The sequence below is a fragment of the Condylostylus longicornis genome, unplaced genomic scaffold, assembly GCF_029603195.1.
Source record: "Condylostylus longicornis isolate FDR11 unplaced genomic scaffold, ASM2960319v2 ptg000005l, whole genome shotgun sequence".
In the NCBI taxonomy this organism is placed as follows: domain Eukaryota; kingdom Metazoa; phylum Arthropoda; class Insecta; order Diptera; family Dolichopodidae; genus Condylostylus; species Condylostylus longicornis.
This window is the reverse complement of record NW_026577974.1, coordinates 1,123,486-1,146,449: the sequence shown is the minus strand read 5'-3', so window position 1 is coordinate 1,146,449 and position 22,964 is coordinate 1,123,486. Positions and strand designations below refer to the sequence as shown.

Sequence of the window (22,964 nt, the reverse complement as noted above, 5' to 3'; positions counted from 1 at the left end):
TCATTTGAGTTCCACTTATACCGTACTTAAATGCATATTTATATACTACGATATATACATAGAACATAGTATACATATTATTAGTTTTATTTATTAATAGTTGCGACTATCATAGGTCACATGCCATATAGTTTCTAAATATAATTTATTTCTACTTTATTTGATCATTGAATTTTTACCCAAAACTAATTTTAAAATTTGGAAATATACGGACCATTAAACCTAACGGTTTGTAAAGTAGCACATTTTGTTTCAATAAAGTAAATTAAAAACTGATACTCATTTAGGTTTTCAAAAATCAAAATGCGTTGAATTGAAATTATGAATATAGAAAATTGCTTAAGTCGTTTAAAAAAACACACACAAAAAACATGTATGAAAAAATTGCATATATTTAGGGGCAGAATTTAAGTAATGATTCAGATAAAAATTGAGTTTCTAGTTCGTTTCTAGTAACTTTATTTTGATCTATGTTCTGCAGTTGTCTTCTAATTACTCGTTAACTGATCTGTACCACGTTTCCTTCGGTCTGCCAAGTTTTCACCCCAGGGACTTCCTTTGAATGTTATTCATTGACCTTGTGAGAATATGACTAATTAATTTTCATTTTATCTTATTTATTTAGATCTCTATGGGTTCTTGCCCTGTCATCTCCTAGAGTTGCTGATGATTCTTGGCTACAACGTCCTAGTTATATTTCTCAGGTATTTGTTTATGAACACTTGCATTTTGTTTGTACATTTTTTCTTTTTTAGATTAGATCTAAATTCCATATAAGACTACCGATTTTACGCAGTTGTTGAATATTTCTATTTTTGTTCCCCGAGCCAAGTGGCGTTCCCGTCTCTAGACTCTCCAGATTCTCCCAAAACTCCATTTTATAAACTCTCCATGTCTTTTTCAGCACCTCCTCCATCTGTAGTAATTATGTAAGCAGAATTTCTATTTCTGTGTTGTTTCTTTTAGTGGAGCATTTCCAGAGGCATACTTTGATTAAGTTAAAATCAATTTCTTTTCTCAAGAATCTTTTGTACAATTTCTTTAATAATTTTCCTATTCATATCTACATAATTTTTTTTAATATTGTGACCAAAGTAAATTAATTCCAAATATTTTAAATATGTATCATATTTTTTTTCGAGGTCGATTCTCGTTCCAATAAAATTTATCATCTATAATAAAAATTAGGAAAATTATAAAGAGTGAAAATAAAAGCAAAGTAAACCACACACAAAAATCATCAAAAAAAAAATAAATAAAACAATTTGAAACAAATAAATTTATGAGTTTTTGTTTGTTTGTTAGTCTTTTGTTTAAAAAAATAAATACGCATTAAAAAAGAGAAGAAAACAAAAGAAAAGAGAAAAACACCATTCGGTTAAAAAAATTTTTTTATTTAAATTTCAAATGATCCCATTCAGTTTCGGTAGTGATTTGAGTTTATTGTCTTGACATTTTCCTTATTTAATTCTTAAAATTTTTCAGTTTTTGTATTTAAATTTAATAAAACTATAATATTCCATTCTCAATTATGCTCTCGTTAAATATTAAATATTACAAAAAAAATTAATAATTGTTAAGTGTTGTTTTACTGTTGACATTTGAATTTTTTTTTTTTGACAATAAATTTTTCGTTTGTGTTCGTTTGTAAACAATGGCTTAATAAAATAAATAATTTTTTGAATTTGTGGTATAGACGGTTAATAAAGAAGAATAATATTATAACAATATTATCTGTGATTATATCAAATGTCATATCGAATTTGGAAATTAAGAAGAATTGAAATAACAAAAAAAAATAATAATGAGCGGAAATTTTAAAAGATTTTTTAAATAATAAATTAAATATTATATATCACAATCACATGTTTTAAGTGTGTAGGTATTCGTTATGATGTACATATGTATATTTAGGTAAATGTTGTTTACAAATTACTGTTAATTTATAATATAAAATGACTTAATTAATTTTTTTATGAATTTTCAGCCTTTATCATTATTGATATAAGAGTTTGGAATTAGTGCAGAAAACTGCTCTTTAAAATGTTTATTGATTTTCAGTGGTCTGAAATTTTGTTGAAATATCCCCAAACGCCGGCGGTCATTTATTTAAATTTTACATTAAAAAATTATTTACCTTTTTTGTGAAATCGAAAGCACACAATTTTGATCAAAGATTTGTAATAGAAGTATATTGAATAATAAGAATATAGAAATAATTTTGCAAGAATAATTTAGAATAGATGACAGTATTCGTAAGGATGCTACGAGAATACGATTTTACGATAAACGTAATTATTGTTTTAGCTATAATAATGACCGCTATATATGCATGTTCTATATAATAGCCAAATTCTATTAAAATTTCATTTCTAAATCTAATTATACAATAATATACATATGTAATTATTTTTAACAAATAAATTATGTATTTATTATTTTCAATCAACATTTTTATTTTATTATATGTTTTAATTTCTATTCCGTTTCACCAAAAAAAAATAAACAAAATACTTAATTTGAAATAATTGAAAAAATTTTAAAAAATTTTTGTTTGCTGATAAAATAAGCAAATTTTATAGTTTTTTAATGTTTGCCGACTGTCAATTTATAAAAGAAAAGCGGTTTTTCAGTTGTACAATTTCAATACTAAACAGTATTAATCAATTTAGCCGCTTAATTTACGATATACTTTAACATATCAGTTTTGAAGTGTGACATTTTCAATTGCAACAGGCATACATATGTAACTATAATTAAACAATTGTTAACATTGTAATCCTTTTGAAATATTTTAAATTTTTATTATACATAATTATACACTCACTTTGCTTTACGAAAAAAAAATTCAAAATTTGTTTAAAAATACTTTGTGTACTCGTATTCCACCAAAAGACGTCAATCATCCTAAGAAAAAAACTTTATTTCTGACACAACATACAGCTGAAATAAATACTCTTTATGTCATCATTTATGGATCATTAAAACGCTTTTTGAGATGGTAAAAAAAAAAAAAGAAATATTAAATTTTATTTACCAAAAAATAAATTTCTCAATTCTGCTGCTCACTGTAATTAAAAGTGTCAGATTCTTCTCTTTATCTTCATCTTTTGTTTTTTTTCTTTTAGCTTTTTTTCTTCTTATTTCTTGATCTTTTTTAGTGTTTTTTCTTTTTTTTGAATGTAAAGGAATTATAAATTAAAAGAAATAATTTTAAAGTGTTTTATTTCACATAAAAAAAAGTGTAGAACACAAAAAACATTTCTATTTGGCATCTTGAGCGTCACAAATTATATGAAGTGTCAACACTTATCACTTTTTTTTAACACTTTAAATCTTGTGTACAATCTTGCATCTTTCTTCAAAATATTTTTTATTTTTTGTTAAATATTCAGATTTTGAGTACATATTTGATTTTGCTTTGTGTGTCAGTATGATTGATTTTGAGTGCAGCAAAAATATAAACCTGAAAATTTAATTTGGAAAAAAAAATATTCTGCTTAGAAAAAAAATTATTTTTAAATTGTAATTACTGTTATAACAAAAGTAACTTATAAATATATAGATTTTTTACTTGAAAACTTAGAAGCACCGAGTCTCTACATATTAAATTCGAAATAAGAAAATTTTAAACAAAAATAATTTCAAAATTTCTTTTTTCTTTGTTTCTATTTTCAGTTGGACGCTAAAAATAGTCCCTTGGCCTTATTAGCACAGACGTGTAGTGCAATTGGTTCCGATTCACCAAATCCAAAATTATTGGCCAATATAGAAAAATCAGCAAAATCACATAAAACTTCAATAGATTCTAGAGATAAATTGTCACCAAATAGTAATCAATCATCACTTTCAACCGGATCGAATGATAATCATCATATACAAATGCAGCAGCCACATCAACAAATCAAAACTAGTTTTAAGCCATATGAATTATCACCACTTAATTTACATGAAAGATCAAATCACACCCCAACAACAACAATAGATTTACAAGAAAGATCCTCATCAAATTTAGGAGCTAATCATAATAACAATATTAATAATAATAATAATTCAATAAATCAATCTATTCGAGTCAAAACACCGAAATCTCAGCACAGTCAACAAAATAATCAATATAATGGCCATCATTTAACGCAACAACAGCAACAACAACAAAGATGCGATTCAAACCAAAGTGCCACATCACAGACCAGAGACACTTCACCCGCAATAATGAATGGTGCTACATCAAATAATAGTCGAACTCCATTAAGTAACAGTCAACAATCTGTAGCATTACAACAATTACAACATAATAGTACCAGTCCACATCAGTTACAGCGTACAACATCAAAAGACTCTTCAAATAATAGTTTACCACGTGATAGTCCAAATCCAAATAGATTACCAAATGATATATCCAAAGAAACAACAACTCCAACAACAGCTTCAAATAACATTGGGGGATCAAATCATCAACGAGAATCAGCAGCAGCAGCTGTTGCAGCGGCTGCCGCTGCATCCTCTGCTTCAAAAATGAATTCATCTAGTTCAATGTCGGGTGGACCATCATATTTTCCACCTGGTTACCCACCTAGTTTAGCAAATTACCCGATGGATTTAATGGCAGCAAGTGCTATAATGTCACCACATCATCCAATGTTTAAAGCTGCTGCCCTTAGTCCATATTTTAATTATGCACGTTTAAAAGGTGCTTCAGATCCATCATCATCAGCAGCAGCAGCCGCTGCTGCTGCTGCAGCATCTGGTATGATGCCACCTGTTTGTCGTGATCCATATTGTACAGGTTGTCCAATGAGTCCACATGTTATGAATAAGGCAACTGGTCAACCATGCCCAGCTGGTTGCACACAATGTGATTCTGCTTCTGTTTCAGCAGCGGCAGCCGCAGCAAGTAAATCATATCAATCACATAGTAGTGCAGCAGCAGCATATGCTCATGCTCAACTAGCAGCTTTAGCAGCTGCATCACAATTACCATATGTATGCAGTTGGATTGCAGGTGATTCAGCATATTGTGGTAAACGTTTTGGTACGTCCGATGAATTATTTCAACATTTAAGAACACATACGGCATCAATGTCTGAATCAATGTTAAATGCTGTTGCAGCAACTGGTCTCCCTCCAAATCATCCATTATTTCAAAGAACATATCCAACACCGCCATTGAGTCCATTATCATCAGCTAGGTATCATCCATATGGTAAACCGTCCATGTTACCGCCATCATTAGGACCACCATCACTTGCTGCAAGCTTATCGGCTGCTGGTATGCCACCGCATCCATCATTAGCTCAATACTTTTCACCATATTCATTATATGGACCGAGATTAGGTGCATCACCCAGTATGCATCCATAATAGTTAAATCAAAATAATAGTAATGATCGAAGATAAAAATGTTGCTGTTTATAAAATATTTTACTAATAATCAAATATTACAATAAATAACAGTAAAAATTAATTCTCAAAATGACTTTCATAATGTCATTTGATATATAAATTAATAAATTTTTTTTTATTTGTTGTTTCTCAATATTTTTTTTGATAATTAATTTTATATTTTATAAAGAATATAAGGAAGATATAAAAAAATCTTCATGAAACAGGGTGTGAATTTGAAATAAATTAAGCAAATAAAAAATAAATGTTTTTTTTTAAATATTATAAAATAATTAATTATGTAATTATATGGAAATTACTGTAATTATTTAATTAAAAAAAAGTAATTATGTATGTACATGTATGTAAATTAATTAATATAATGTATGTATATCCATTTATAGGAATCTAAAAACCAAAATTTATTTTCTAAAGATTTAATAAATTTCGTGGACTGACGTAATTATTAAAGTAAAAATTAAATAAAAAAAAAGTATAGATGGGAAGTATAGAATGTTAAAAAAAAACGCTTGATGGTGTGAAATAAAATAATATGAACTAAAATAAAATAATATTAAAATATAATAAACGAAATTTAGGCTATGCACTGGTTCAACGAAGGTGTGAACTTGCGCTTGAACCAAAAACATGAGCTTTTCTTTAAATATTTTCTATTTTTCTGAGCTTAGTTATAATTATATATAAATATATTTTGTTGAAATTTCACTCATTTATAATGCAACACTTACTATACTGCACAATCAACCCAAAAAGTATTAAGGACATGAACTTGCAAAAACAATTAGGAGTGCTTTTTATTTTATTTTTACTGTTACTGTTTAATAAATGCGTTTGGATTATTTGTTGCAATATTTTTTTTTTATGAAAAAACTATTTTAAATATTTAGAAGACAATTGTCACCCTTCTTATTTTGTTTTTATTTCCGATATGGCGTATTATATTATTGTGCTTTACAACATATGATTTTATTTCACACCATCATAAAATTTAGTTAGTTTTTATATATGACGGCAGATTTAATTGGAAGCTCCTAAATTTTTAATTTATGAATATTTACCACAAATATACATATTATATAAAATATTATAACTGTAATATAGCAACTATTTAAAGCTGCTGTCATAAAAAATATTCAAATTAATAAACTATATTATAAAATTGATTCTATATATACATATAATGACGGTAAAATTAAAAGATAAAAAAAATTTAGAAATAAATTTTATTTTTCTTAGATTTTTTCGTTTCTTCAGACAAAAAAAAATAAAAAATAATAAACATTTAAAAGCTCGTGATAAAAAAAACAACTTGGAAAAATTTAAAAGCTAATAACAGTAAATAAAACAAAATATAATAAAACAATTCTTGTAATTTATGTAAACATTTGACCATAAAATTTTACAAATATAAAGCAAAAGAATATTTCACATTATAAAATAAAAATATTAAATTAAAATAGAGAAAAACAGAAAATCATAAATTATTTAATTCAAAATACAGAAAAGAAAAATATTATGTAAATGTATAAAATAAATATGAAATAAAAAAAAATCAATTATTGCAAAAAAGTTAAAAAAAATTGACAGAAAACTTGTACCGAGTCTTGATTTTTAAACTTTATTTTATTATTTTCTCTCCCAAAAATTATAAATTAAAAGCAAACAAAAAAAAACAAATAAAAAAAAAACAAAAAAATAGAAATAAAATATAAAAATATATTAATTTAAAAAATTAAAATAAATAATTTTTTTAATTTAAATATTTTCAAATACTATTTCAGAACTGTTGTTTGAAAGAAAGCAAATTGAATTCGCCAGACGGTTAGAAATTTAGAATTTATCATGTCAAATTATTTTCGAATAACCCAAAAAGTAGCTACCAGGTCTTAATATAGAGCATGTTCGATAAATCTGAACAGCAAATTCTGCAAAAGTAGCGTGTAGGAATATAACAGTTTTGCTTAAAGTTCTGAAGAAATTTTTCGATGAAAAGAAGTTTTTTCATTGCTACTGCAAAAATTTATAAATCAAAAGAAGAGCATATCACATAAAAATAAAATTAAATTTTTTAACTCACTCTGGCATGCAAGTGTTATAATTACTAAACTTCTTCATATTTCAAAAGCATGATTCTGGCCAACACATATGTAAAAACTGTGCCAAATTTTTAATGCCCAAAATTGTCGCTTTAAAAACTTAAAAGAAACTTGTTTAGCAAACTTGTCATTACAAAGAGTGGATTCGTTATTTCTGCTCTTCGATATAATCGAATAACAAATTCGATTGGGTATAAAGTACATTATGATCTAAAAATTTCGAGTTATTTTTCCGTTCTGGTTCTTATAACATGAAATAAAGCGATAAAAAATTAATTCTTGCCTAAACATTTTCATGTCACTCGACAAAATTGTATTCAACACTCGCATTTCATAAATCATTAAAACAAAAAAACATTATTTTCTCTCTTTCTATATAGTACGGGAACAGGAAAGCCGTAAAAATCCAAAGAAAAAATTTTTTTTCCATGTGTTGTTTATTAGAAACTCTAATTTTTATGTATTTTTGTTGAGTAATTACCATGTTGGTAATAAAATTCATTTTAGTTTTTTTTTATTTTTTAGAGTTAAAACTATAAATAATAATAATTATTTTTATTACAAGGAACGGCGGTATTTTTAGAAAAGAAAATAAAAAAGAAAGTGTTATCCAACATAAATTATTGCATTACGTTAATATTTGTATATGAATGTAAGAATGTAACCATATACATACACATGAGTTGTAAATAAAAGCATGAAACTCGAGAAGAATGTGGCAAGAAATTTATAGCTTAATGTATTTAAGTACATGGTAATTTACATAACTATTCCATTCGCACGTTCAAATTAACCAGGAGTAAAGCAATCAATTTGAATTCGTCTTATTTTACAAGAAATCAGTACGAGAAAAAATAACTTCTGTGATTTTAAAACAATTTGATTCTAAGTTCTCAAAAATGCCTTTTAATTTCTTAAAAGAAATTTACAGCCCGAAGTGCGCGTTGCACATAAAAACAAATAAAACTAGTTTTGATCACAAGACAAGATTGAAATCAGTAGACTTAGTAGAAAACTCTTTCCAGACTTTAGTCTGTAGTAAACTCTTTAATAGACTTTAAACCCAAGTAGACTTTGAACTATGTACTGTGAAATTTTAAATCAGCACTCAATATAATTTTGTTCATGTAAATTGGTACTTACAACAAGCGTATCATCTGCATTTGAAATAAAAATAATAGGATATTATTTATTTTAGAGTTTGAAAAAAAAAAATGGGAATAAAAAATTGGAAAATATTAATAAAATTGTAATAAAAATGAAAATTTATTATTTTTCCAATACTATGCAATTCTAAGAACATTTTAAATGAAACGGAAATTATGGACTCTTCTAAATTGTACGGTAAAAAATTGAATCTTGTTCTTAAAATTTTATTTATATCAAATTATGATTTTCATTTTAATTTCTTTTTGTACCATTCTTATAAATTGATAGCTTGAATAATTTATTACTTCATCTTAATTAAAGAAAGATGGTGAATTATGAAGAAATTTTAAGAAATTAAAATTTAGGGTCAAATCAAAAATTAAACAAGAAAATAATTTTTCCGATGAATAATAAATGCTAATCGAGAAGGATAATAAAAAATTGTAAAATGTAATTGAAGCAAAATTGAATATGTTCTCAGTTCTAGCTTGAACTTATTTTTGAAAACATAACATTTGGAAACCAAGCGTATTACAAAAATCTTTTGAATAAACAAGATTGTTTTTGAGAATGTAGGAGCAAATTTAAAAGAGTAGTGATACAGAAAAGTTGAACGTGCCAAGTGATCTCTCAGATCACTTTCATGATTTAAAATAATATTCATTACTTATATGATAATGCATACTTATTGCCATTTCACATTTTCTAAAAAATTCTCAAAATATAAATATATAAAATTTAAATCTAAATAATATATGCAAGGTGACGATATACAAATGCATATTATTATTAATATTCAAAAATTCCACAAATTTTATTATTTTAACAAAAATTTTTAAAATAAAGAACTATGCAAAATATTTCTTCCATACAATATTCATGAATGAATAATATAGTGCTATTAAACATCAAAATAAATTATTAATGGCATGTGCAACATAAATTATTATGATAAATAAATGAACATTATTCATAAATGCATCAGAGAAAATATTTTTGTGGTTGATACAAAATAGAATTTCATTTTTTGTTACAAAATACAATCGGCATATCACCTTAACTCATATAGTAAACCATTCCGCCCATCATTATACCAGATTGAATCAGAATGAAAAACAAATTTGCATGAATTCAAAAAATAAAATTTATATGCATTTAGATTATTAGTTAACGAAATTATTTTTTAAGGCGGAAAAACTAAAGAAAAGAATCAAAACCAAATTACATGTAACAAAATTTTTTTTGAAAATAAAATCATTTTCAATGCGTTGCTTCTTCATTACTCTTTCCCATTCGTTTGTAATGAATTTTTTTTTTTGCTAGGAAAACACATACAATTATACGAGAACAATTTCTTTGGGAAACTATAAAGTATGAGCGCAAATATTTCATTTATGCAGGAGTGAGAAAAATTATATTAGCTTGGATAAAGAATTAAAAATTTTTTTTATAGATTGGTAGAAATGTAAAAATCACAGCAGCTGACGGTTTATGTTAACTAAATTATAATTTTTTTGCTATTATATAATATCAGTTTTTGTTGTTGGTGTGAATTAAAATTATTAGCGCCCAAACAGAGAAAATTGTGTATGTAAATGAAATAGCAATGAAATCTATTAGAGCATAAATAGCTACATATATCTACAAAACACAAAAATAAATCTTTTTCAGAAAAATTATAAAAGTTTCCAAATGGTATCAAAGTAATTGAAGTTAAACCGAGTGTTGTCAAAGTCTTTCTTTTTCAATGTATTAAATGGCAAATAATTTTGAGTAAGAAGCTCATACGTTCCTCCAGGTAAAAAAATTTCGTGATTCTCCAATATCATTGCGATTATCAGCAGCTTGCCTGTGCAGTACCAATGCATATATCAGACGATATGTGATTTCCTAAACGATTTAGCGAACCATTCCCTTTTTAGTTTACATTTTTTATATTTATTAGTAAATGTTTCCAACATTCACACACATAACTTTTGTTTTTGAGATGCTCAACATTAATTTATTCATACACATGCACATGTGTAAATTTAATATATCCTTATTTATTTAATGTTCAATTATATCAGCGTTTTTCCCTACAATGTAAATTAAGGTGCCGCTTGCCTGAATACTTTCGAACAAATTAATATATTTTGTATGTCACTTATTTATAGTCATCACTTGTGATCTATTTAAATCATCGCTTGTGATCTAGGTACTCATAGGTCAATAAATCCTGCATCAGCTTCGTTTTTTGCGATTTTTACTAATGTACGTTGAGAACCAGCCTAGTTCTTGGGTTGAGTTAGAATTAGGCTTTTATTGCTTTCTTGTAATCGACTTTTATAAGTATGAATGCACTTTTTTCACAAGTCTGTTATAATATGCATTGGTAATCCTGAAAACAATAATGATATTTTTAATTATGTATACATACGTTATTTAAAATTCATATTTATGTATAAAATTTTATTAGAATTAAAAATTTTTGTTTTATATTTATGAAAGCACTCATTTATATATTCCATGAAATAAAAAACAAAAATAAAGATTACAGTAAAATTAATAGGATGTAAGAATTAGAAGTGATGTGTTGATAGAGTTAATTGGGATTATTAAAGTGCAAATAATAAATTCAAAAAATTAATTTTTTTTTTCTAAATCAGATAAAATTTTCATTATGGTTGAGAAAAATACAGATTGTAGTTTAATAAAGTGTAAAACACCTGTCATAATTATTTAAAAAAAATCTTCTATGGTATTTTGCCGAATACACTATTTTCTCTTGTATGATATTCAAAAAAAATTTTGGAATTTTTGCAATTTTTTGATTCTACGCCTTTTGCCTTTGTATGCATCTATCAAACTTTATTATCATTGTATTTTATTGCGTTGCACATTTGTGATTTATGAGTTCACATTCAGTCACTCATGTAAGTATATAATAAAATGTAAATTCCACAAATATACTCACGTACTATAGGACCACCTTATCTAATTGAAATTTACGGGATTCATTCATTTTTTATAATTTAACTTCCGTTTGTATAATTGTAGGTGTTTTAATATTTTCATTTTTTAATTTCATATTATTTACCAATTTATTTTTAGTAAATAATATACATACATATTATATTATGTGAAAATATTAGTAGATGATTTCGACCACCCATTTTGAATTTATTTTTCACCAGAAATTGATCATTAATCTATTTAAATTCAATATTATTTTTTTTATAATTTTTCCTGTATTAAATGCTTTCTTATATGAGAAGAAAAAAAAATTATTTTAAGCGGATCATTAAAAATAAAAAATTGAAAAAAAAGTTAAGACTATGAATTGAGACGTCACGGTCTACGAGGTCTACCGTCTTAAACAACTAAAACAAAATAATAAAGTAATGACAATTTCAACGCGCATATCATAAAAATATAAAAAAAAAAATAGAAAAGAACGGAACTACTTTATGAAAAAAAATTATTTTTTTTTTTTAAATAAAATTTAAATATAAAATTAATTTTGTTGACATTTAAAATTAATGATCTAACTGATGGCGAAAATTTTTTTCTTTTCAAACATATAGATATTTGACTAAAAATATAGCCAGAAAAAAAATAAAAATTAGACCTCCCACAGTATTAAATAAAAGATGCACAGCAATATTATGACATTAAATTATTAATAAGTTGGGAATATCCCCCAATAATGTCTTCATATTTTTGGCAATATTGTTTATTTGGTATACGAAATAGTAAATGGTATACTTTAAAGTGCATGATTTTTTTTGGAATTTTTTTTAATTTCTCATTTAAAACTATTAAGAAAAAAATAAAGTCAGATATTTTTGATTTGTGCCATTATTCTTGACATGTTCGATTATAAATATTTTAAATTAATATTAATAATTAAGAAATCAAACGTACATATGAACTGAAAGGCGTTCAAATAATTAGAAGTCTCATATAACATTCTATAATATTAAGAGAAGTGTAATAAAAAACAGTTGGGTGAAAATGAAACTAATCATCTTTTTCTTTTTAGATGTTTGAAACAAAGTACAGCTAGATTTTTCCAAGTTTCTTCAAGTATAATTTATCAAGCAACACTTTTCTCATCGTACGTTATTCGCAAGTGCGATAAAATATGTATTTTAAAGGAACCTCAGCGAGGCTAAAGAACAGCGGGACTAACGCATAGGTGAAAATCTTCAATACATAAGTAATTATCAAATCATTAAAATTTCGTACTTCTCATACTTCCTACTCAACATTGATTTTTTGTACCACTATGTGTAAAACGCAAAGATTAATTATAAAAATTAATTTTGAATACAAAGTAAAAAAAAAAGATTTAACTACATACAATAAAAGCAATCTTAGAATTAGTAACGCGTTAATTGAATCAAAATGTTTACTTTAACTGATCCAGTCAAAATTTTGCTTTTTTTACCCACTTATCGTTACTTCCACACTCCTTGTCTAGTCATATTCAAAGTTAAATATAGAAACCGAAGTTATTATGTACGTGTGCTTGTAAGGAGAAAGAATATTCTTACATTTTTTTGAAATTTTAAAATTAATTTGTACAGAACGTGATTTTGGATAGTTTTGTGGTATTAAGGAATTTGCTTTTAATTAATTAGATATTTTCTTTTAAGAGAAATTAAGATTTTTTCTAAATTTTTTTTTTTTTGAATCAAATAAATTATTTCGATTTTCTTTGAAATGCATTCAAAATCAAATAATTTTCTGACTTCTATTGGTAAAGAACTTTAGCAATTCTTATTTTATTTATTTAAGATTTCAAAAAGAATAATTATGTTAAAAAATTTATCAAAGAATTTCTCTTTATATTTTGTTACAGTTAAAAAATGCTGTAAATTAAATCGTTCCTACATAAATTATTAGAAAATTGGTATTATTTTTTCATGTAAATATGTCGCGTTTATTTAAGACGACGAATAATACAATAATTTTTATGTCATTTTTCCATTAACTCAAATATTTAAATAAATTCCAAAGTTTTTCATGCACGTAATATTTTTATTTTTGACATTCTGTAGGGCGTACAAAAATAAACAAATTATTACACAAAAACTTTACCAACTTCATACATAAGAAAATTTTAGAATAATTTTTAAAACGAGAATAGATATAGTTGACCGTGTCGAATAAATAATTTTAAATGTAGGAGATAATTGACATACAGTTTTATACAACCTCTTCCTTTTTATATGTCTAGTGCTACTTTATACCATACAATCCATACAATCTAGATGAGTTTTACTGAAAATGATGGCCACATAATCAAATTTGTTTAATTAAAATTTCAGCTTAGTAGGTCTAATGGTTTCTGAGCTATGATCAAACAACTTATCAATTTCAACGGCTTTTATCAAACAGCCCTTATAATATATTTGCTTCTACAAATTTTCAAAATTATACCCTGAATAATTTCTGTGATATGATAATTTCTGTAAATCTATAATTTCTTAGAAATCAAAAAATTTTGGCTATATTTCATAATGATTGTATATATCCGAACCTCAATCTTATACAATTGAAATAGGGAGCTGGCATTTACTATAATAATACATTTGCGAATTCGGTGAACTTAGCTCAATTGGTTTTGGAATTATTGTTGGAACCGACGGACAGACAGATTGACATGGTTAAATCGACTAAAATTTGACGCTGATCAAAAACATTTATTTAAGTCTATATGTCATTATATTACTTATTAGCGTTACGTAACGCAAATTTATTATACCCCTCGAACATACTTTCATAGGAGTATAAATATTGAATTTTGTGAGCTTGAAAACATAAGGACTCAATTAATAGGGTTTCATTCTAAAATCTCTCTCAAAAACGTTCTAAAATCTCGCCCAAAAATCATGGATTTAGAAGTCGAAGCTATATAGGGACTTATTAATTCACGCGTTTTGCACAAGAAACAAATGAAGTGCCCAATTCTGAAACATAATTCCAGTTCTCTTTTGTACAAATTCGCGTTTGAACGTTCTGTGCAGACATTCGTTAACGAATGCATATCCGGAAATAAAGTATAATTGAGTTCTTAAGCTTAGAATAAACTTCAAAACTGTTTCGACTTAATGTTTGAGTTGTTCTTCCGTCTGCTTGCTTTTGTATTTACAATATGCCTGTAAATATTAACATAATATACTCTAAAATCTTAAAATCTTAAGAGTCAGTTTATGTATTATTTTTTGGCACGTAAATGTTATTTGTGTGAAATGTGCTGCCATCCTTCCAGACAAATTTTACAAGAGTTGCATTTTATTATCTATAAATTTGTTTATTGTTTCATTTGTTGTTCTTCTGCAACCATAAGTCACGTTGAATTCATGTTATTTGAGGCGTGTGAGATTATGATCAATTTAACAAGATCATTTGTCTTTTGCAATAAACTGTATACATGTACATATAGTAATCCACGCCATATATGTTTATATGTACGTAGATATATATATATATAAATATATATATATATATATATGTATGTCCTTACGAATCTTATAGCACAAAAGTTAATGTAAACTATAACTTACAGATACCACCATCACACTTGAAATAAAGAACAAGAAATAAAAAATAACGACAACAAACAAGAAAAATTCTTTCTCGTGCTGCTGCTGCTGTAAATGTTATTTGTATGACTGCTGGTATTCTTGTTTTTAATCTTTTATATCATTCGTTAAGTTTAAATTGTATGTATGCGTGGCTAAATTGCACAACTGCGAAGCATTATTTTAACAATGATACTATCATGTTTGACATTAACATAAATGTTTTGCAGGAAAAAAAAAATTTATTTCGCTTCTTCGGTTTAATTTTCTTTCTTATTCTTTTTCGAGCTGTTGCAAGCAAACTTTTAACGCTGCATCTTTATAAAATCACTAATATTGCTAAACTCAACCACAACTTTTCATTGTATAGCCTTTATTCAATTTAAAATCAATTTAAAATTTATAATCATGTAAATTAGCTGAATTTTTCGAAATTTAATGGTATGGCGAAATATACGAGAAGGAAAATGATATATCGAAAGAAATAATATGTGTACGCAATTCAAATGAAGTCTACTGTAATATTATCAATGAAATAAAGCACATAAAAATTTAAAGAAGAGTACAAAGAATAAAAAGAGAATAAATTACGTACAAGCTGTTGAAAAAAAAATCTACTAAAATAACATTGCACTCATGATTTCGCAGAAAAAAGCAAATTTTAAATCCTGCATTCTTGAGTACGCTAATCCCGGATGTAGAATAAGCCTAGCATCTACCAAACGCAGCACTGTTTCTTCTTCAAAGGGATGAAGTTTACCGTTTTGATTGGCAAAACGTTGGAAAACCTCTTTTCTTCCTTAAATAACCAAAATTAATACCAAGACCACCTCTTTTGATGGATTTTGATCTTTATGGAATTCTAAACAAATTTGTAGTGCACTATTTTAAACGATCTTTAATTTACTTCGATGAATTAAAATTAAATGATTAATTTTGGTAAATGCATTTTTTGTGGTGATGTGATGATGATAATGTTAAATTTCAATGACCGTGTAATATGTATCTGCATATATATTTGTAACCATATAATTATATTATTGTACTTATTAAAAATATTTTACTTCCTATTGTTTTATTATGATATAATCAAAAACAAAAGCAAAAAAAATCTTCTTCTATAAAAATTTCTTCGAATTCCAACTTCTGAATGTTGTCTGAGTACAAAGGTACAATTATGTTAATTTCAAAAATTTTAATGTAACCATCTTAGCAACAAATCTTTTTTCCATAGATACTACTTATTCTGAGTATCGTGTATTCGTAAATATTATGTACTTTGTTTTATTTTAGTATTAATATTTAAAATTATCAAAAGCAATCGTAAGCGAATTTTGTAACTCTAAACATTTTACTCAATAAAAAAAATGAACTGAAAAAAGAAGTTCATATTACTTGATATTGAAATTTTTCCAACTGAATTAATTTTCTACGATGACTTACCCCTTTTAATATAGATCTTAAAGTTTACTAAATGCAAGGACATGTATGAGCTTATGAATAATGATACAAGTTTATTAAATAATGACATAAATGAGCTTATTAAATGATTTCTTTGTGATTTAGATTTTAGTTCTGCTCAGGTCTCAGTAATTTAAGCGAAATCATAGCTTAACGAGGTAACAGGAAAAATTTTATCGTTTCAAATTCCCGGGAGAGATATAGCGGAAAACCAGAGCTTGTAAATGGTACACACAAAATTGTGGCATAAAATTATATCTCTGAAATACTTAGAAGAAGCGGCAACATTATAAAAATTTAAAGCCAAAATTAAAATAAAATTCTTTAGAACAAAACAAAAGAAAATTGTTTTGTCACTGATAAAAATCAATAGTTATCAAAGAACAAGTTTCAAGGTAATTCATACCAAAAGGTTACTAAATGATGCTACATAACACTATAAAAGTGGTATAATAAAAGGAATTGTAAAACAACACATTTTTAACCCATTGTTCATTTTAATTTTTATTGAGTTTATTGTATATACTTCCCTGCAAACCGTAATATTTTAAATGACTGTCTACATTATTTTACATTTTTTAAAATCCAGGTTCTTTTTTATTCCTCCTAGCACGTTGCTTACACATTTGGTTATCATCTTTGATAATTTTCATGCGGACATTTTATTAATACAATCAAATGATAATGTCACTTGATTCGAGAAAAAAATTTTTATTATTCGCTTTTTTTCTTACCGTTCTAAAATGCTTATAATCCTATATACACAAAAGAACAGTAAAGACCCTCGGTGTATCAAGATAATGGCAAGAAGACAAACACGTTTGCCATTTAAACATGACTGTAACACCAAATAATATTCGCATCTGATGATATTAAAATGTAATCCGATTAGTGCAACGTGATTCGGTTAGTATGTGAGTATCATATTGATGTTTTACTAAAATAGGCACCCACATTGCCTATACATGCATTAATGTACACCTGCAAATATGTTTGTTACTTATAGGTAGTGGGTATTATAACATACTATATTGCGGTTTTAATGTAGCAAATGATGCTTTAAAGATTCTGAACAGAAGAATAAAATGAAACTATAAAGCAAAATTCAAAAAACAAAATCAAAAAAAAATTTGCACGATCATTGATGAACTCCCGATGAACTTTTAGCGCACGATATTGACTATGTTTTTCTCTTTCCAATGAATTTCTTTCTTAAAATAATGGTTCTGGTTTTATGTGCCCTTCGCAAACAATTTTAAAATTTTTTTTATGTTGTACATTTTGGTCAAATTTAATCGTGTTAACAATAAATATCGGTATTGCAGCAGACGTTAATGGTATTGTAAGAACCTAATGTTGTCTCATTCTTCCTTTTTTATTGCGTTCTCAATAATTTTATTGAGAGATTATTTTAAATTGATACCATTTTCACTGTATTATTATTGTGTCAGTCTTCTTACTTAATGGGTCCTCCAACGATACCAATTTTATGTTTTTGTTTCATCTTTAAGGAGGTCTTTAAATCTATATTTAAAATTATTTACTGTTGTAGATGAAAATTATTTTAAATAATGCAAAACATTTAAATCATATAAAATATAGAAAAATTCTCAAATATCAACTTGGGACTTAAAACGCACCTGAATGGTCATAACTTCCTAAAACCAGTCAAACTGATTAACATTAGTTTTGCTCTATCATGTTTATTTGTCTACATTTTATAAGAGAAGGCATAAAAATGTTGTCTAATACTTTGGTTTAAATCGAGAAGTCTCGTCTCAGTAAGTCGAAAGGCCTCAATACTTATATGCTGCTCCAAACGCGCTCTTTATTAATGTCACTGTTCATTATTTCATCCTTTATTTCGGGAACGCACATATCATTATAAACATCACTATTAAGCTCGTACAAGGTAGCATAAGCCACATTACAAAGTACTTTGTACTGGAAGGTCTGCATTTGCTTGATGTGTGCTTTCTTGACACATCCATAACAAGTTTTTTTGCCAAACTTTATTAAAAGTCTGGGTCAAGTTCAAAGATATTGTTGAAAATTTGCCTTTATTGTAACGCCTTTTCTACAAATTTTATTATTAAAATAAAAATTGGTCATTTGTTGCATGCTTTGTTATAAAATCAAACTGATGGTTTGGAATCAATTTTTTGTTTTAAATAAGTTAATTTTAGTTTTTCCTTTGCTTTCATATTGTTTCATTTTATACGACATGTTATTACTCCAAATACATCGCTAATCATTTATTATAATACTGGCACATTAATGATAATTAATTCAAAATTCAAAAAATGCAATTAATTTTGTTGCTTTTTTAATTTTTTTTTCTTTGCAAAAAACATCAAATACATGTCCACATATCTAATGTTATTTTTCGCAAGCGAAAAATTGGTGCGTGTAGGTAACAGATTGTCAAAATGTACACCTTTATCCAATATATTTCGATAAATATGTAATTAATATGCGAAAATAATTTATGCTTGAAAGCCTAAGTTTTTGGTGATGATGAAAATTACTTTTTTTTTTATTTTCCCCCATTATTTATAGCGTCTTTTTATTCTAAAATATTTTTTAAATAATTTTGTGTAGCTTACATGTACTTTGCATGGACTCGTTTATATGCGTTTTTCATATAAAATTGAGAGTTGATTGTTCAGAGGCTAGAATGCGGTTCAAAATCGTACCTATGTATATAAAAAGAAAATAATTTTACATCATAAAAAAATTTTTTTAGGAATTTTTTTTGTAAATTGTTTTTTTCTTAAAATACCGAATGTCAAATGTAACAGCACCAAATAATATATTACATTAATATTTAAATAAAATTTTTGAAAAAAATAAAATTCAAGCAAAATTATTTAAAAAGTGTTGCTTTGGTGCAATTAAAAATGAAACAAATTGACAATCACACATCCGAAATTCAAAATATAAAAACAGAGATTAAAAAATCTTTTTTTTTCTTTTGGCGTGAACACAATATTTTACTCTGAAATTTAATTTATCATTTCCTTTCATTTCACACAAAAATAATTTTATCTCATATTTTGTATTTCACTGAAAATATTTCAAATATGTTTAATATGTCAGCATTTTTAATGTTAGCTCTTAATCATTTCTAAATGCTAAAATAAATTGTTAATTTATTATGGTAGAATAATTCTGTTAAAAATATTTAAAGTGATAATGTTATATAAATTTAAAATTATGAAAATTTTTAATATATGTACATACATATGTACGTTACAAGAAACAAAAAATTAATTGTAAGCAAAAAAGTATTTTGTAAAAAATTTGTCAAAATGTTTAGCAATTTCAATATTAATTTTTGAACAATTTTAAATAATTAGTAAAGAAATGTTAATATTATCCTTTACACATTATATAATGTAATATGATTAGTTTTCTTTGCTTTAAATTATTTGTTTTATCTTAAAAAGGCAAGTTGTAATATAAATATTTAATTCCTAAGAATTTTAAAAATTCCGCCCTAATTTTGGAATAAGTAAATTTTATTTTTTTGTTTTTTAAAATAATTTAAATTACTTACCCACAAATTAACAGAGGAACTCTTCACTTTTTATTACATTTCAGCAGTTCAATGAAGTTCAACAATATTAATTAGCAGTAATTAAAAGTTTTAATAAATCTTTGTAACAAAATATCATAAAAATCCTTTTCTTTCAAAATAATCATTTAGTTTTGTAAATTATTTGGGTTTTTTCATTCAAATTATCATTTTCTTCTAATCAAAATTACTTATTAGGAAAAATATGTTAATTTTTCCTGAATGTATTTTCATGTCTTCACATTAATGTGAAAATTTTTAAGCAAATCGTTTCACTTAGTGCAAAACGCTTCAGTCATCTTGATGCACCCTTTTTGTATGTTTTGTTCAAATGATTGAAATTTGTGAACATTCACAAAATATACATAACTGGGGATATCACCAAAAACATGTTTTATTTGAACATCAGATGATATTTTTGGGCCTTCTCTGAAAGTTCATATTATTGTAGAAATTGTGACTTGGTTTTCTGGCAACCTGTTTTTATATTAAAATTATGCATAAGAAACTTAGATTTCATGTTCTTTTTAAACATCTACTTCCCGCATTAAACCTGTTCGAAGAAAGCATTCAGTGTCATCAATTGTAGGTACACTGCAATGGCTCACTAAAAAAAGCAAAAATATAAAACAGAAATATAAATACAAAAAACTCGCAAGCTATAAAATTTGCATTCTGTAATAATAAATTTAAAATTTAATCATAAAAATTTTATAAAATAATTTTCACTTAAAAAAAATTATTTTTGTTGATTGGTATTATTTTGCTTAAGTATACATTCTCCTTTAGCCAAGTCTGTCAATGCATACACTAATTATACATATGTATGTATGTATTAGAATTGCGTACCACATTCAAATTTCATTTTTATAGTACTGATTTTAAAAATTCTTAAAAATAAAATCACCATTCATTCAAAACATCTCTATTTATGGGATTTTTTCTGTTTTCTTCATTTTAATTTACATTCCTTAATCTCTTGTGTTAATAGTAAATTTGAAATTAGGCCCATAATTCAGTTGATTCACCCCATGTACAAAATTATTTGGAAAGCAATACTAAAGTTTTCTTCTTTTAAAGTGCCGGGGATGTAGAAATGACTGCGTATTAAATTGCATCTTTTTTAGTCATTTTAATTGTGAGGGGAAAACAAGATTTCGATGTTATGCTTTAAATTTTATTGATTCAACATTGTTTTCTTGTTTTTAAATTTGTGTTTTTGTTGTTAGTAATTAAAAAAATAGAGCTATCACCATTCGCCATCATTATTTAAATCTGTGCATATATATACAAACATAACACTATATGTATACACAGTGTCGTATGTGTGTGTATGCATGTATATTATGAGCATGATACACATTAAAAGAACTCTATAAAATAAATTTTTAAAGAAAATTTATTATAGCATTGGGTGTACATTAATGCGTCCATTAATGCATGTTAAACCAATTTATTTAATTAGTTGTTTGGTTGAACGAAAAGATCTTTTAACATCGTCATAAATTTTCAAAGAAGAATTTATTTGGTTTATTCTTCTTCAATTTTAAGTTGAAGTCGAAAGTTCGAAAATTAATTAAATTTCGGCAAATAATACATACAATAAAAAAAAATGTCGTTTAAAACCAACCCGATCTTTTTTAAACAATTTTTTTTTTTGTAATTATAAATTTTGACATGTTGAGAACTTTGACACAACCTTATATATATGTATATGACAGGCATGAATGGTTTCGAGTGTTGATATTTGGATTCAATAATTTCCCGCAAAAATACTATTTAATCTGATTTTTTCGGCAAGATAGTTAAAAAATTTTACATTATATGTACATATTTTCAAAATTCACCAAACGTTAAAAACAGGCAACTAGAAAATAGTGTCGCATTGGCAAATCATTATGCGGCGGGTTTGCACAATCAATTATAGTTGACAACGAACATTATTTCGTAAACTCACAAGCAGCAAAAGGAACATTGATAAAATTATCTAAATATTGTCAAATAAAATTGATCGCTGCTTTTCCTTTATAATTTAACCGATATTTCTAGCATACGGTATGTTCCCATAACAAAATTATATATTTAAAGCTATTACTTTTCGATATTATTTTCATGGAACCTATAACGAAATTATAAAAATTATTTTTACAATGCTATTGTGTGGGTACGTCATTAAACTATTGACACTAAATTATTTCTTAAGAAAACCGAAAAGTGAGAAAAATAAAAAGCTAAGAAATTAATGAAAATGTTCAAATTTTTCAAAATATGCCAAGTAGCATAATATGAAATGTTGATGGTAACGAAACACAAGCATCTCGTTAAATATTTTGTTGATTTTTATTACTAAAATACTTGGCATTTTAAAGGTTTTGTTTCAAAAACATTTCTATAACAACATAATCTCTATTCCATATAATTATTACGTTGTTTGTAAGGTTGAGTGATTTTCATTTTGACTTTCGACATCAGTTTTAAGGCAATGAAAAAAATCTTACTTTTCTTTACATAATGATAATATGGCCTGCTTATATTACATTATTATAATTCTACCATGTTCACATGACAAATCTAGAATTCAATATAAATATGGATACTGCTAAATTGTGCTGAAACCGCAATTTGTTTGTCCAATCTTAAGACTTAAGACTTTAGTCTTAAATTTGTACTAAAATAGCTTACTTCAATTTCAACATGATTGTA

The 22,964-nt window shown here is 25.8% G+C and overlaps 1 protein-coding gene across 3 annotated transcripts in view; it reads left to right on the top strand.

Annotated features, from left to right (window-relative positions):
- Positions 1-7,100, top strand: part of LOC129614897 (zinc finger protein Elbow) — an 84,209-nt gene extending 77,109 nt beyond the window's left edge. The window contains exons 1-2 of one of the 3 annotated variants that reach the window (XM_055529871.1): positions 1,819-1,914; positions 3,679-7,100. In XM_055529871.1, the coding sequence (XP_055385846.1) occupies positions 3,883-5,364 (1,482 nt within the window). In that variant the 5' untranslated portion in view covers positions 1,819-1,914; positions 3,679-3,882 and the 3' untranslated portion in view covers positions 5,365-7,100. Of the gene's footprint in view, positions 1-1,818; positions 1,915-3,678 lie in introns of those variants that run through there. The other 2 variants (XM_055529867.1, XM_055529863.1) reach the window with 2 other exon arrangements.
- Positions 7,101-22,964: the final 15,864 nt, after the last annotated feature.